Genomic DNA, 15,220 nt, shown 5'->3' with positions numbered 1-15,220 from the left:
TCCTGATGATTTCGACCATGTGAGGGGAGATCCACTTCTACAGCCCTCATTGTCCCTGGACTCTCTCCACCTCCCATACTTACGTCTCCTTTGGGAAGGATAAATGGCCCCTAAATCATGACTTTGGGAGAAAGAAGTATACAGACATGGCTTTTCTTTCTCTCGCCTTCTCTTTCTTCAAGATACATCTGCTCGGAGGATGCACATATTCTGATCTGTTTTTAGCCAGGCTCATTCAAGTTTTTAGGTGTCCAACAGGGGCTGTGATCTGGTAGTTAAGTCTGTCTAATTCTAGGGTTGAGAATGAGCTAATATTTTGATCTCCCTCTGCTTTGACGAACTCAATTGTTACTGAATTTGGGAGGGGGAAAATAGGTGAGAAAAGATAGACCCCCCTCAAAGTCTAAAACCCCATGTGAGCTTGTTGGTCACGTAAAATGTTATTTCATGTTCCATGCAATGTAATATAATATATATTTACTAAACTCCTATTATTGTCCTGCTAGAAAAAAGTGTGTCTCTCTCTCTTTCTCCCTCTTTTTCTCATTTTCTCCTCACACATATGTACACACACACACACACACACACAGACACGCACACACCACTAATTATCTTCTGTTTATAAAATTAACAATTTTTATGGCTTGAGCTTGAGTACTCACAAATCCTACAACTTACCCAAGGAAGGCAAAATATGAATCAGAGGACAACGTGGGTATTCTCAACTGAGCAACTATTGCTGAGGTAGCCTCTTCACATAGGATAAGAAAACCCTAGGAAGCAAACTGACTTATAAAATCTGTAGTTCCAAGTTGACATATTAAGATCACAACATTTAACTCTACCTCTAACTCTAGGCTTTGTTTTAGTAATACAAATTAAATCATTCATAAATCTACCACCATGAGTCAAAAACCAATGAGTCAAAACCCCCTGAAAGCACACTTTCATTGAAAGTCATATTAAAATTGGACCAAAGTCAAGGAAGTGAAAAATAATTAATTCATTCTTTTTAATTGTAGAAAACTATTTAATAAACTGAAAGTAACACTCCAGCTAAAGCAAAACTAATTTATTCTATTTCTTTGTAGAAAGTACACTGAAAGTCTAAAGATAAACTTCTAATTAGAATGGGTACCTTGATTTCTGAAAGGCAACTCATTCACCTCTATAGGGAAATAAGGATTACACTGTGTTGCATTGTATTGTCTGAAGAGAATTCTAGAGATATGACAAAGAAACCAGCCGGAAGTAAAAACATTTTGACAACAAAGAGCATTCACATTCAAGGAAACACAGACTTTTGCTAACAATAAATCATTATGAACATCCATGTGAGCCACAGGATTTATTTATGGTAATGTAGCTTGACTGTTGAATGAAGAGAAATAGTGTTTGAAAGCAACTTTAGATGCAAACTAGAAGGCATAACAGTGGATTCCAGGTGTAAAAGACAGAACCTCATGCATCAAATCTACATTCGATTCTTTTGTTTGCTTTTTTATTGATTTGATTTTGTTTAGTATGTTAGCTTTTTTTTTAAAGACAGCCAAGACAATACTGTTTACGATAGACTACGGATAGGAACAATAGCATACGTATTTTGATATGAATTCAAGTACACGGAGACTCCATATTTTGTTTGTTTGAAGTAAAATTTCTGGCTCAGATCACGCCCAGGGTGAGTGCCTTCTCGCTCCTCCCAGTTTCTGTTCTACATGAAGCTGTCATTCGACTGAGTATATAACCCCTGGAGCTTCATTTTCCTTTTCTAGATTTCTACTTAATTTACGACAGCTCTCTTCCAGAGCTGAAGCTCTGAAGTGAAAAGAGGATTATGTTTGTGGTGGAAGCAGTCGGGCAGGTTCTGCCACTCCTCTGCCTATAGTTCAGCACTGAGAAGGATGGACAGAAACGTAAGGAAGTGAAGGGAGTCAGGTTCCGAGTTCTCTCCCAAAGGGCTGAGCATGGGTGTCCTGGAGAGGCTGGTCTCAGGGGGTGAACAATCAGTGTCCCTATCAGTTCCTGCTGCCTTCCAGCACCACTGTCCCCTTCCCCGTCCAGATGCCTCCTGACCTGAAGGGGGCTGATGAATCCACAGGCTGCTGCATGATTGAAGGACCAATCTGATACAAACTGGGCCATCAGACTCTCTTTCTTGGTGAGCTGAAGAAAGACCCTGAAGGGAAGGAAGCTTCTATGGGTGCTGGGTTCTTGACTTCCCTGGTGTTTCGTAGAGTAAGGACTAGAGAGCCATTCTTGGGTTCTATAACTGCTACTTATGAAAGCAGAGATTCAAAGGAAGCCTGTTAGAAGGGGCAGGACAGCAGGTGTACACAGAGAAGCAGAGATGGAAGAATCACACTGATTCTGACAGTTGAAGAGAGAACCCTCAGCTCCTATTTGCATTTCTAGTTCTTATATGTCCATACATTTTCTTTTTCTTATTTTTGGACACCTGTGAGATTTCCTGTTCTAACTTCCCAATAAGCCTCTTTTTACTTACTGTAGATTTGAAAGCTTCATAGAAAAACCTTTGATTCTTGAAAACCAAAATAGACTTGATTAGAACAATATTGTAGAGGGAAGTTACACCTTTTTTAAAGAATCCATTGGCTCATAGTCAAATTAAATGTTCCTACAGGTCAGTGGTCCTCAAAGGTTAATGTTTCTTAAAATGACTAAGGCAGTTTGTTTAAAAATGCAGATTTGGAGGCCCCAATCCTGACTTCAAAATCAGAATCTCTTAGGGTTTTAACAAGCATTCCAGGTAATTCTGAGCTAGAATTCCATGGGCCACACTTTTAGAAACCTGTTGAAACTATTCTAAGTTTTACCCCTGAATCACAATCCACTGAAAGACTGCACATGACCATAATTCTGCATTTCAACATTATACCCTTCAGTCATATATTTAAAAGACTCTATGACTTTAATGCACTTCCTATAGACATATTGCCTCAGTTGATGATCTCAGTTAAAATGTGGAGTTCCAGTAGGAAATTACTTTTAGGAATTAGCAATCAAATAGCCTTTGCTTCCCTTAAGATACTCATATGACTTCATTGAAATATTAATAACCAAAAGAACAGACTAACTGTACAAAAGAATGACTGAATGAATGAGTGAGTGTATGAATGAATGAATACAAGGGATGGAATGTGTTTCCACTTTAACCACATTTGCCAGGAAACCAGAGACAGATTTGATTCCCGAAATCCCACATCTTTTATTGCTGCCATCATCACGTGTTTCAAAAGATATTCAGTTGTAAAGGCAGATCACTTTTCCTTTTAGCAGTCTGTTAGGTTTGCTTAAGCAAGTAAGTTCTAACTAGCATCCATTTACCTGACACAGATATACTGAATTCTATTCTGTTTTAAGTTTATTATGAGGCATTTTGGGAATGAAAACTGAAAAGGGTTTAGCTCTCAAGGACTTCGTGTCTCTTCGGAGGGACCCAAAACACGTTTACGAAGAGTGAGAATGCAAGTCATTCAGACAGCGTTATGAGACTCAGGAGTGAGAAGTGGTTATTTCCAGCAGGAGGATCAGGACAAGTTCTCTGGAGAAGGTAGGGCTTTACATCTAGTAAGACGGGCAATGAGTAGAGATGAGGAGAAAGATACTCTAGGCAGAGTGGAATTCTGATTTTCCTTACTACCTTTTCTCATAGCTCCTTGAATTTCTGCAGAGCGCATACTATATTTTGTAACTGCATATTCATTTAGGCAATTATATATTCAATGCCTCCATCTTCTGTCACTAGACAGCACTCACCACAGCAGAGGGCTGTGTGTGTTTTCGTCACCACTTTACACCTATACTTACAGTACTTAGCACAGCGTCTAGAACACAGTGATTGTTCAGCAAATATCTGCTACCGAATGAGTGGTTAAGAGCCTAGGATTCCTTGTGCTTTTGCCATTTATTCATTTTGCAATCTTGGGACCCATAGCTAAGCCTCTATGTCTTCCTATGTAAGATGGGGTCATAATAGTCCTTTCCATATAGAGATGAGGTAACAAATAGGACAATGTATGTCAATAAATTATAGCTATTATCACTTTGATAGGAAGAGGCAGTGATATGAAGCAAAGTAGAAGTTACAGGCTTTTAGCAATAAGAGTTTGAACTTGCCTGGCTTTTTTTCCCTGTAATTTTACAGGCTCACCAGGCAAAGCAGTGTAGCAAGTTTAATTTAAACTGGGTATTTGGACCTGGTCTTTGCTCCTGTTGGACGAGGTGGCCAGGAGGGCTTCCCTTGAAGATCGCGTTGCTTCTTTTATGGAACAGGGCTAACAGAACGGCTGTTCCTTTATCACGAAACTGCCCTGATGGTCAATGAGAGAGCACACGTGAAAGCTCTGTGTGACAGATCTGTGCTGTACGGAGCCTGTGCCTCAGGTTTGAGGGTATCTGGCTCTGAATCCTTGAATTGCTAGTAAACAAGCAAGATGAGCTGTGCCTCTCTGAAAACAGGGATTGTTGTGGCATGAAAACAGGCAGTCCCTCAGGTCAGAGAAATCTGTATTCCAGCCCTGGCTCTAGATCTACGGCCTGGGGCCATTGGAGGAAGCAAAGAAAAATCCCAGCTGGCGATACTGTGAACTCCAGGTCCCTGTAAATGCACATCAATCTCTGGTCCAGAAAGAAGGGGGACTAGGGGGTAGGAGGAAGAGTGTGAACTGAGAAGGCGACCCGGTCAGCTATTAAGCGGACTAACTTTCGCTCTGAGTGAGGGGTGTAGGTAACGCCAATTAAGAGCCCCGCCCTTTGAGCCGCAGCTCCCCTCATAACCCAGTGGTGTTCTTCCATGTCCGGGTGGTCATAGGGCTCTAAATAAACTGTTCTAAAAACGTTTCTTTTTTGCCAAATCTGATTTTTTGGCCAAATCGAATCCACTGCATACTGTGGGGTTTTGTTTTCGTTTTCTGTTTCCTTTTATTTTTTTTTGGCCTCGCAACGCGGTGTGGCATGCGGGATCTTAGCTCCCCAACCAGGGATCAAACTCGAGGCCCCTTGCAGTGGAAGCCCGGAGTCTTAACCACTGGACGGCCAGGGAAGTCCCTGGGTTTTAAAAGAGATAGGCGGAAGGTGTCACATTTTAAGGGGAAATAAAACAAAAACAAACAAACAAACATGGGAGGAAAAAAATTAAAAGAAATTAAGAGAATTTAATCTCTCTTTTTCCTGTGTGTGAATGGAGGGAAAGTGTCTTTATAAATTTTATCAGCAGAACTCCTTGGTTGAGAACTGTAATTTCTACAAGCCCAAGTGTTTGTCATTTCCCTTACTAAATTTTCAGGAATATTTATTGAGTACTGGGGCTATGTAGTGATCTCTAGGCTTTAAATTATAGACTAAAGAGGGCACATCCTCCCCAATGGAGCCTATAAAAAAAAAAAGGCACCTATACTCTGTGTATTGGGTTGTGGCTTGAGATGTATATGCAAGATACACATTTTATTTAGTTTTTCAAAAACACTTGGGAATAGAAAACATCCAAAATTTATAGAGGTTGTAACTTAGATTTAAATTAAGTCACTTTCTGAAGGAAAGTCATTAGATGATTATATTGCCTTCAACACTACTTTGGAGGCTGGTGTTCCAGGCCCCAAATCTTCAATACTCAAACACAATAGACTCTTCAATCTTTTTTTTTTAAAACAATTCCTAGGATTTTAAAAAGTTAATTAATTTATTTTTGGCTGCGTTGGACTTCGTTGCTGCATGCTGGCTTTCTCTAGTTGCGGCGAGCAGGGGCTACTCTTAGCTGCGGTGTGCGGGCTTCTCATCAAGGTGGCTTCTCTTGTTGCGGAGCACAGGCTCTAGGCGGGCAGGCTTCAGTAGTTGTGGCGTGCGGGCTCAGTTGTTGTGGCTCGCGGGCTCTAGAGTGCAGGCTCAGTAGTTACGGTGCAGGGGCTTAGTTGCTCCGTGGCATGTGGGATCTTCCTGGACCAGGGCTTGAACCCATGTCCCCTGCACTGGCAGGCAGATTCTTAACCACTGTGCCACCAGGGAAGTCCCGACTCTTCATTCTTTGGGTATAAATTAGTACTCCATCTTCTATTTCCCAGGTGGAGAAAAGTATAGATGATGGGCCTTAGGCGGGAAGGAGGGGACCATATGCACTTGAAAGGAGTAAGTAAAGAGAGAGGCTGATGCTAGTATGCCTTTGAGTGGGAGAAAGGTGATTTTTGACATATTTGACATTCTGAATGACCAATACCTTTTCCCCTAATTGGCCTGGATGCACTGAACACTCTGTTAATGCTTTGATTTCACCTAAATGGAAGCAAAATCTTTAGGAATTAGAACTGGTAGTAGGAAAGATATGGGGTTCATTTAGTCATTCATTCAACAACAATTACTAAACACCCATCATGTGCCTTCTAGATTTTATAATCTAAGAAAAATACAGACATGGAAACAAGTGCATTATACCAGCACATGGACGACTAGATAATGCAGGATAGCAACAAAATAAAAGACAAGTTCCCCAATCTTAAGGAACTTACATCATCATCATCAAAATTTCTGCCATGTGTCCTATTCTCATTTAATCCTATGAATTGGGTGCCAATATTATCTCATCTTAGAACGGAGAAAACTGAAACACAACAAAGTTTAAAGTGAGTCTAATGTGACTCGTACAGCAAAGATCGGATTTGAACCAAGGAAGTCTAACTTGAGGTGCCATGTTCTTAACCACTATATAGTACACCACCTGGACATTAAAAAAACATTACTGTCTTTGACACTGGAAACTCAAGACGTAACTCCAGGAGGTTTGATGCAGGAGCAAAGGATCCCACCAAATAAAGTTGCCTAGCAATTCCCAGCAGTAGTTTGCCTTCGGCCTTCCTATTACCATGACACTGCTTGCCAGCATGCCCCTTAGAGATGAAAGTTAAAGGAGCTCCCTCAGCCTTAAATTATTAAGACTGACAAATAATTAATCATTAGCTCCATGGTTTCTAGGAATTTACAGAAAGACCTATTTTGAATATGCCACATTTTATCTACTGAAGTGTCTAATAACTTTACCTCTTACATATTTTTCCCTTACATGGAAGTGATACACACATCTGGGAATCATTACAAAATTAGCCACTGGCAGTAAAAAGAGGGATTACACTAAAACAAGCAAAAGAAGGGTGGCCATGAGCTGAAGGTAATTTTTACTTGGTGATGGCTGCATAAGAGTGCATTCTATTAATCAACAATATTTTATATTAGCATTATATTAATTTATGTAGATGTCTCAAATTTGTATTACTAAATGTTGAAAATATAAAGTGAGCTCCTTTAAAGGTAGCTTGAGAGAAATCTTGGAAAATCAGTACTGATTTGTGACTTTAAAGTAAAAACATTAAATGTGATAGTTATGAGATCAGTGGCCAAGATAATTAATTTCCAATACTACCCAGGCAAACAATTATCAATGATAATTGATAAATGTATTTGAAGATACCCTGAAAGGATAAAGCACTAAATGAGCATGTCTCATCCCTGTCCACATATAAGAGTTACTTATGGTGAGTTTTAACACTGCAAAAGTCTCTTCGACATGAAGAGATTCTAACGTGGGATGAGGTGAGGCATCTGTGTACTGAAAAAACTCCATGGGGCTACCTCTACAATGAACAAACTGTAGCTATTATTGGGCAAACGGTATTGAGTATTTATGCAGGTATTTGCGTTATAGGCTGAAGGAAGAATAGAGAAATTAGTAACAACATCACCAAAGAATGGTTCTTGATCATTTGGCTAATTTTTTACTGGGACTTAAAATTTGGAGAGTCCACAAGAGCGCCACAGCTTTGATTTGCTTCGAAGAATGTGGGACCACCATTAATCCTTTCAGGAGAGACTCAGATGAACAGGAATAAGAAGACAGGAAGCAAGGCTAGCTACTAGCTAGAGATTGTTCATGGCTTGAGAATATTTTTAAGTTGTAAGGATTTTTAGATCATGAACACAGCCAGAACCAAATAAAACCTCATACAACTTACCCATTACTAACACACAAATCACTCCGGGTACACTCTGCCCCTGGGAAACCACCTTGGCTTTCTGAGAGGTTTAGAATGGATTTGGTTTTGGATTCACATAATCAAGTGATTCCCTGGTCATACCAAAAACCTATTAAATCGTAACATCTTGGAGTAGCACCCATGCTTTGGGATATTTAAGAAATCTCTAGGTGATTCCATTGTGCAGCCAAATTTAGGGAATAGGGGTATAAGCTCTTCTCAACTTTGATGACTCAACCTGAAACCACAGGTGCAAAAGAGTTCCCCCATCCTCATTAGTGGAGGTTGCCACCTACTCAGGCTCATCCTTCTCTTGATCTCTCAGTTTAGGTTAAGCCATTTCACTCCACCCCACACCCCAATCTACCTGTGTCTCCACCTGTTGGTCTGTCCCTAGTCCACTCTTTTCCCTTTATAACTTTGACCATGTCATTGCCTTGCTCAAAAATGTCTAACCCCACCTCTACCTGGCGCTTTGTAATCAACATACAGGTATCACCTTGGAGCTTACAGAAAGGTCTAATTCCAGGTCCTGTCCAGGTCTACTGAATTAGAACTTACATTTTAATTAGATCCCCCAGGGACTTGTAAAAGCATTTAAGTTTGACACGTACTGCTTTAAAACACTATTTCCCAAAGTATCTTTTGAAGGATGTTCTCGAGAACAGAGAATCTACTGCCTGGATTCAAAACCACACTCTTCTCTCTCTTCACAGGACATCTGTCCATTCAAAAAATATTAATTGAGTGACAACTATACCCTTTACTATGCTGGGTTTAGAGGATCTAGTGGTGAAGATGACAGAAGTGGTCTCTGCACTTGTGGACGTACACTCTAGCAAAGGCAACGTTAACAAGGAAGGATAAGTATGCAAGTGCCATGAAGGGGATGTGGAGGATGCTGTGGGATGACCTAGTTAGTGAGGTGCATGGGGAGAGTCTACTGCGGTCTAGGAGATGAACACAACGTTCCTGGGGAAAGGCTGCTAGAGCAGGTCCCTGCTGATCTAGAGGTTGGAGGACCAAGAAGGAAGCGCAGCTGAACACAGCTCCAGCACCACACAGGGCAGGTGCAAAGGCTTGGAACGATGATAGAATTGCCTGCCCCATGCCTACCCAACACAAGCCACTGAGGGCTCTAAGTACTTTCCTTATATGTAGCTGTGGTTATTAACCCTGTTTCACAGATGAGGAAACTGAGGCACAGAGAGATTAAGTAATGCAGCCACTGTCACAGAGCTAACCTTGGGACTCAAAATCCTGGCCATCTGGCTCCAGCACCTCTGTTCTTAGCCATCATACTCTACCATGCTTGAGCCGGGAAGAATATGATGCATTCAGGAAGCTGAAAAACAGGCTGTATGCCCAGAGTTCAAGTAGCACTTGTTCATGGATCTATGATCCTTTTTTATCTTAAGGGAGGAAATATATCACCATTCAGTGGCAGCTTCTTACAACACAAATTTTTGGAAACATCCCATAGTTACTGAGTCAGAATATCTAGTCATGGAGCTGAAAATCTGCATTTTAATAATGCTTCCAGGTGATTCAGAATCAATAAAGTTTGAGAACCATAGATTTAGCGGTACCATTTCCTCCTATAATCTCCTCCCTATCATCATCTCCCCTAATTAACCCATAGTTATTTAAAAAAATATTGGTCCCAAAGTATAAACAAAACACGAGGGTAAACAGTATTGAAGCGGAAAGCTGGAAGAAATCTGAAAACTGAATCAATGCTCCTCCAGGTCTGCTGGCTGCCAGGCTGTGAAAAGAATTATCTAGGCTTAAAAAAATTGGAGGTAAAAAGAGACCACAGAGGCTTAAAATTATTTTCATTACAATGCCAACCATTTAAATAACTAGTTGAATCCCTGGAAGTTGTAGTAAAATCTAAAATTGCTGGAAGAGCAATTATTTCACATGCCCTATGATTCCTCCATCCTTAGGCAGCACTAGGAGAAGATACTCATACAGCAGAGAGAATTTTCTCGAATACAGAATGCATGCAATAGCAGTAGCTGAAGTAATCTCTGGTCACTGGGGCATATGGGCTCAACAGAACTAATATGCCTCCTTAAGTGTCAGGGAACCCTGGCGGCTCTAACACCAATATCTGGCTGCCAGTAGGGTATTCTTTTTAATTCAGCCTTTTCCTTTCTTAAAACCATTTAACAGAAGAATTATGCTAATCTCTTATGACGACGAAACTAAAAGAAATAGCTGAACTTCAATAAACCTCCATCATCATAGATTATTTTATCTTCTTGCATTTTCCCAATGCTTATCTTAAAGAACTTGAATGTTTTGCAGGTACATTACTATCAAAATTTCAAAAGCCAACCTGCTAGATTCAGAATAGAGATCACAGCTTTTCTGTCCTACTCTGTCTGGAAATGACATTCCCCTGGCTACTCTACAAACCCTGTTTATCCAGATCAATTACCTTGAGTTTTCATTTAAGAAAATAAGTTTTGGAGCACCTCTGGAAGAGATTGCTATCTCCACCCCTCGAAAGATCAGATAAATATTCCACTGTATTTTCAAAGCTCTTTTGTATTCAACACATTTAGTTCTGATTCTATCCATAAGCAAAGTTTATTGGATACTACTCGGTTAACACTGACAAAGGACAGTTGAAATGGCACAGTTAGAAAACCTTATGCAGGTGCCCCATCACTGAAATATAACATACCGATGATGATAATCTCCAAGAGCTGTCACAACCCCCTTGCCAATCACTGAGAGGTGGTTTGAAGTGGCAGGCAGACCTATGTCAATATTGGCTATATTGTCATGTCACCGCCACGAAGATGTGTGAGTCAAAGAGCAACTGAGGAATCCTAGATGCACAGGGCTGGAATTTTCCAAGGAAAAGTGTTAGTAATCTCAATCTTTGTGGCAGGTTGTCTCTTTGCAGAACTGCATGCTTCCCTCTCCCTTTTTGCAGGAGGCTAGTGCAGAGGTACAGTGAGAGCCAGGCCCTGCTTGAGAGGATGTAACAGCCAAGACAAGGCCAGGGAGGTGTGGATGAGACCCATTTTACTTTGAGCACTAGGGTCAATATTCTTCCATCCTTCCTGTTCCTGGATGTGCCTTTTCTTGCTATGGCAGTGGTATGATCCATAGGACAAAGGCTAGGGTGTCAGACTAGGGGAAATGGGCCAAGTTATTAAGTTTAGGTCTTAGGCCAAAACGGAGCTTTGGGACTAGGAGTTTTTGGATCTCCAAATGGACTAGCTCCATCATGGGACTGAGATAAGTGTAGGGGAAAAGACCTGTTCTAAGAAAGGCAGTAATTTTACCAAGTCTCCTGTGTGTTTATTAGGACTTAGCTATTAAGTATCCTGGATCACAGCACTCCAAACACACCCAGATGTATAAAGCATCACCGTTAAGAGTAAAGAAATAGAAATCATATATTGCCAATGTCTGTACCTGTTCAACACGTTTTAATGTATTGGCCCCTCTTCTTCCATAGGCTTATATTTATCAGTGATGTACGTATAGCGTTTAAGGCCCTACATTCTAATGAAGATGCCTGGAGTCAGGCTTAAGCACACAGGAGCCACAAAGGAACTGTGATGGTATTCATGCTTTATAAGGAACCACGTTTGAATGGCTGTTCAAAATGCCACAACAGAGTTAATAGAAGATGAGGACCCCTACAAAGCACACCTGTAAAATAATGGCATGTAATAGCTGAATATGTTTTCCCTGCCAAATCTTAATGGATCTGGAAATCCAAGACTTCATTTACGAATGTTACAAACTTTGTTCCCAAACATGCAAATGGAAAAGAAGGGAGCCCCTGTACCACCATCTCTCGTTTATTTAGCAGTGGGAGAGGCATTCAGGAGATCAGGAAGGAAAGAAAACACTAAGAAAATAGCATCCACCTACCTGGTTGGCACAGCCTTGGGCAGGGCGTCCACTCACTGAAAGCGGTCACAAGACAGTCTCTTTTGCACGGGAGCAGGCAAGGGCGTACTGTTTCCGGCCGAGTAGACTCCGGACATCTGCCAATATGAAGAGATCAGATCAATAGTTCCTGGAGAAGGTAAGTGGTTTAGCCTAGAACCATAGGATTTCAGAACTGAAAACACTGAGACCCTGTTGTTCCTTTTATAGACATGGGAAGAAAGACCCAGGAGGAGAAGCTACTTGCCCAAGGGCTCAGAGCCAGAGGCAGAGCATGAAACAGACTTCATCTCTCTTGATCCAGAGACCAAAATATTTTTCACTAGACCAGGAAAGGAATAACAATCGCTGAAACCAATGAAAGACAAATGCTAAGTGAGTTTCTCCCCATTGCATGAATTCAAATAACATTTGATTTTTTTCAGAGTGGACAAATCTGATATATATATATTTTTTTAATACTTTTTTTCTTTTTTGCGGTACGCGGGCCTCTCACTGTTGTGGCCTCTCCCGTTGCGGAGCACAGGCTCTGGACGCGCAGGCTCAGCGGCCATGGCTCACGGGCCCAGCTGCTCCGCGGCATGTGGGATCTTCCCGAACCGGGGCACGAACCCATGTCCCCTGCATCAGCAGGCGGACTCGCAACCACTGCGCCACCAGGGAAGCCCTGGTATATTTTTTGAAAAGTGTTTTATCCAGGGTAATACATCAATTCAGTGATATTGTATAAGGCAACATATGGATATACTGGGAAACAAAAAACAGTGAAAACCACTGAAAATACTATACATATTTGATAATTAACATGATTTTAGAATATTGAAGTGTCTTTTTAGAACATGTAAATTGATGAGTTAGAATAAGCAAGACATGAGAATAGTATGTTTGTTTGCAAATAACAAACACACTAACAAGCATTAACAAGAGAAACATTTCAATTCTGCTATTTAGCTGATAATGTAATGTTCAGACTTGGGAGGAACGTAGTCAGTGGATTCATAGTCACTTGGAAGAACTAAAGTCTCAGAAAATGGCAAGCAAGTTTTTGTTTTTATTTGCATGCTTATCTGCTTATTTTTATGAGTACAGGGGGCTAAAACCCACATTTATTATCTTATAAAACAGTGATATGCTAAGAGGAAAAACAGGAAAGCACTCTGCAACTTATATTTGCATTTTAAAATTCTGTTTCCTATAAATTTCTTATAAAGCACAGAGCTGCAGTGTGTATAAAGCCTGATAGCATGAACTTTGGTATTGGATAGTCAGTGGTGAGTCAAGTGCTTTTCCCGCATTCTTTCATTTATTCCTAAGGACCGCAGTGAAAGGCATTATAATCTTCATTTTCAGATGATAAACTGAGGTGCTGAAAGAATAACTAATGGATCCAAAGTCACATGGATTAAATAAATTAAATTATTAGTAATTTAATAAAGTATTGATTATCAATAAATTAATTATTAGTGGCATTATTAATCATCCTTAATACACACAAAAAACTTTATCAAATAGATCAATTCAATGAACCTAAAAATAGAAAGAAAAAAGAGTGTCTTTAGAGGAAATAGCATTATTTAAACAAGATATTCTGGTAAGGAAAATTTACGTCATACTTTAGTAGAACTAGCAAAAAACACTAAACTCATTCCCAAGTCCTTTATTCATACCCTGAAAGCTCCTAAAATTAAATTGAACTGCTATTTATTCTATCTCCTCTCCAATCTCTCCTGTTATCTAGCTGGAAATGAAAGTACCACGTGAGGAATGTCATTTTCCTGTGTGCTCAGTGGGGCAGCAGGACTTGGCGGGGCAGGGACCCAGCCAGGACACACTCACTCAGACATCCACAAATAGCTCAGAAATGCCTGCGGTGCTGGTTTGGCTTCAGGCTTTCTGGGACGGTGGCTTATTCTGCAGGGACTTTGTTCACTTCAATTAGCAGTATTTTTAAATGTTTTAGATATACCTTTATTGAGGTATAACTGATACAGAAAGAACTGCACCTATTTAATGTGCATAATTTGATGAGTTTGGACATATGCAAACACCTGTGATACCATCTCCACAATCAAGGTAATAGACATATCCAACACCTCCCAAAGTGTTCTTGTGTCTCTTGGTTTTTGTTTTATTTGTGTGTATGTGTGGTGTTAATCTCTTCTGGGGAACTGATATTGCCTACTTTTCAATTTATACTTTATTAATAGCACTCACAATAAATATTCACTGGGCATAATGTCAACTCTTCGTGACATGGTGCCCTTTCTCTATCTGTGTTCTTCTTCTAGGTCCACAAGTGAGAAACGGTATCATACCCTCAATGGCAAAGGTCAAGCTCAGGTCACACTGCTTTTATAGAGGCCATGAACTGAGGGCTTTCCTGAAATGTGATTCCTGGTCTGATAGGTGCCAAATATTCTCTTAGGAGTGAAACTGTCTTTTTATTCATTTCTTTTCCCAATAATGTTGACCTTTTCCTTAGAGGTTCAACTTCCTCCTCCCTTCTATTTACATGCTGTCTACCCCTCCCAGGATCATCACATTTCTTTTTTTTTTTAATGATTCAATTAAAATATATTTGTATGCAACCTTTCAAAATTACATTTATTTTTTGTATATAGTCCTATCTATACTCTTGAGATAATGTACATACCAATAAAAGATAAATTAAAAAATGAGAATCAAAACTGTATGGTTAAAATTGGTTTAAAAAGTCATTTACCCCAACCTCTCAACTGAGTTTTCTTTTTTTTTTTAATTTTTGAATTTTATTTAATTTATTTTTTATACATCAGGTTCTTATTAGTCATCAATTTTATACACATCCGTGTATACATGTCAATCCCAATCGCCCAATTCATCACACCCCCACCCTCACCCCCCGCCGCTTTTCCCCCTTGGTGTCCATACGTTTGTTCTCTACATCTGTGCCTCAACTTCTGCCCTGCAAACCGGTTCATCTGTACTATTTTTCTAGGTCCCACATACATGAGTTAATATACAATATTGTTTTTCTCTTTCTGACTTACTTCACTCTATATGAGTCTCTAGATCCATCCACGTCTCAACAAATGACCCAATTTCATTCCTTTTAATGTCTGAGTAATATTCCATTGTATATATGTACCACAACTTCTCTATCCATTCGTCTGTCAATGGGCATTTAGGTTGCTTCCATGACCTGGCTATTGTAAATAGTGCTGCAATGAACATTGGGGTGCATGTGTCTTTTTGAATTATGGTTTTCTCAGGGTATATGC

General features: G+C 40.1%; 1 protein-coding gene across 1 annotated transcript in view; it reads right to left on the bottom strand.

Moving 5' to 3' along the window:
- Positions 1 to 15,220, bottom strand: part of THSD7B (thrombospondin type 1 domain containing 7B) — a 773,362-nt gene that overhangs the window by 389,969 nt on the left and 368,173 nt on the right. The window contains exon 9 of the mRNA XM_024122279.2: positions 11,943 to 12,058. Within this exon, the coding sequence (XP_023978047.1) occupies positions 11,943 to 12,058 (116 nt within the window). The remainder of the gene's footprint in view (positions 1 to 11,942; positions 12,059 to 15,220) is intronic.

This window comes from Physeter macrocephalus, chromosome 2, assembly GCF_002837175.3.
Source record: "Physeter macrocephalus isolate SW-GA chromosome 2, ASM283717v5, whole genome shotgun sequence".
NCBI lineage: Eukaryota > Metazoa > Chordata > Mammalia > Artiodactyla > Physeteridae > Physeter > Physeter macrocephalus.
This window is presented reverse-complemented; position numbering and strand designations above follow the sequence as displayed.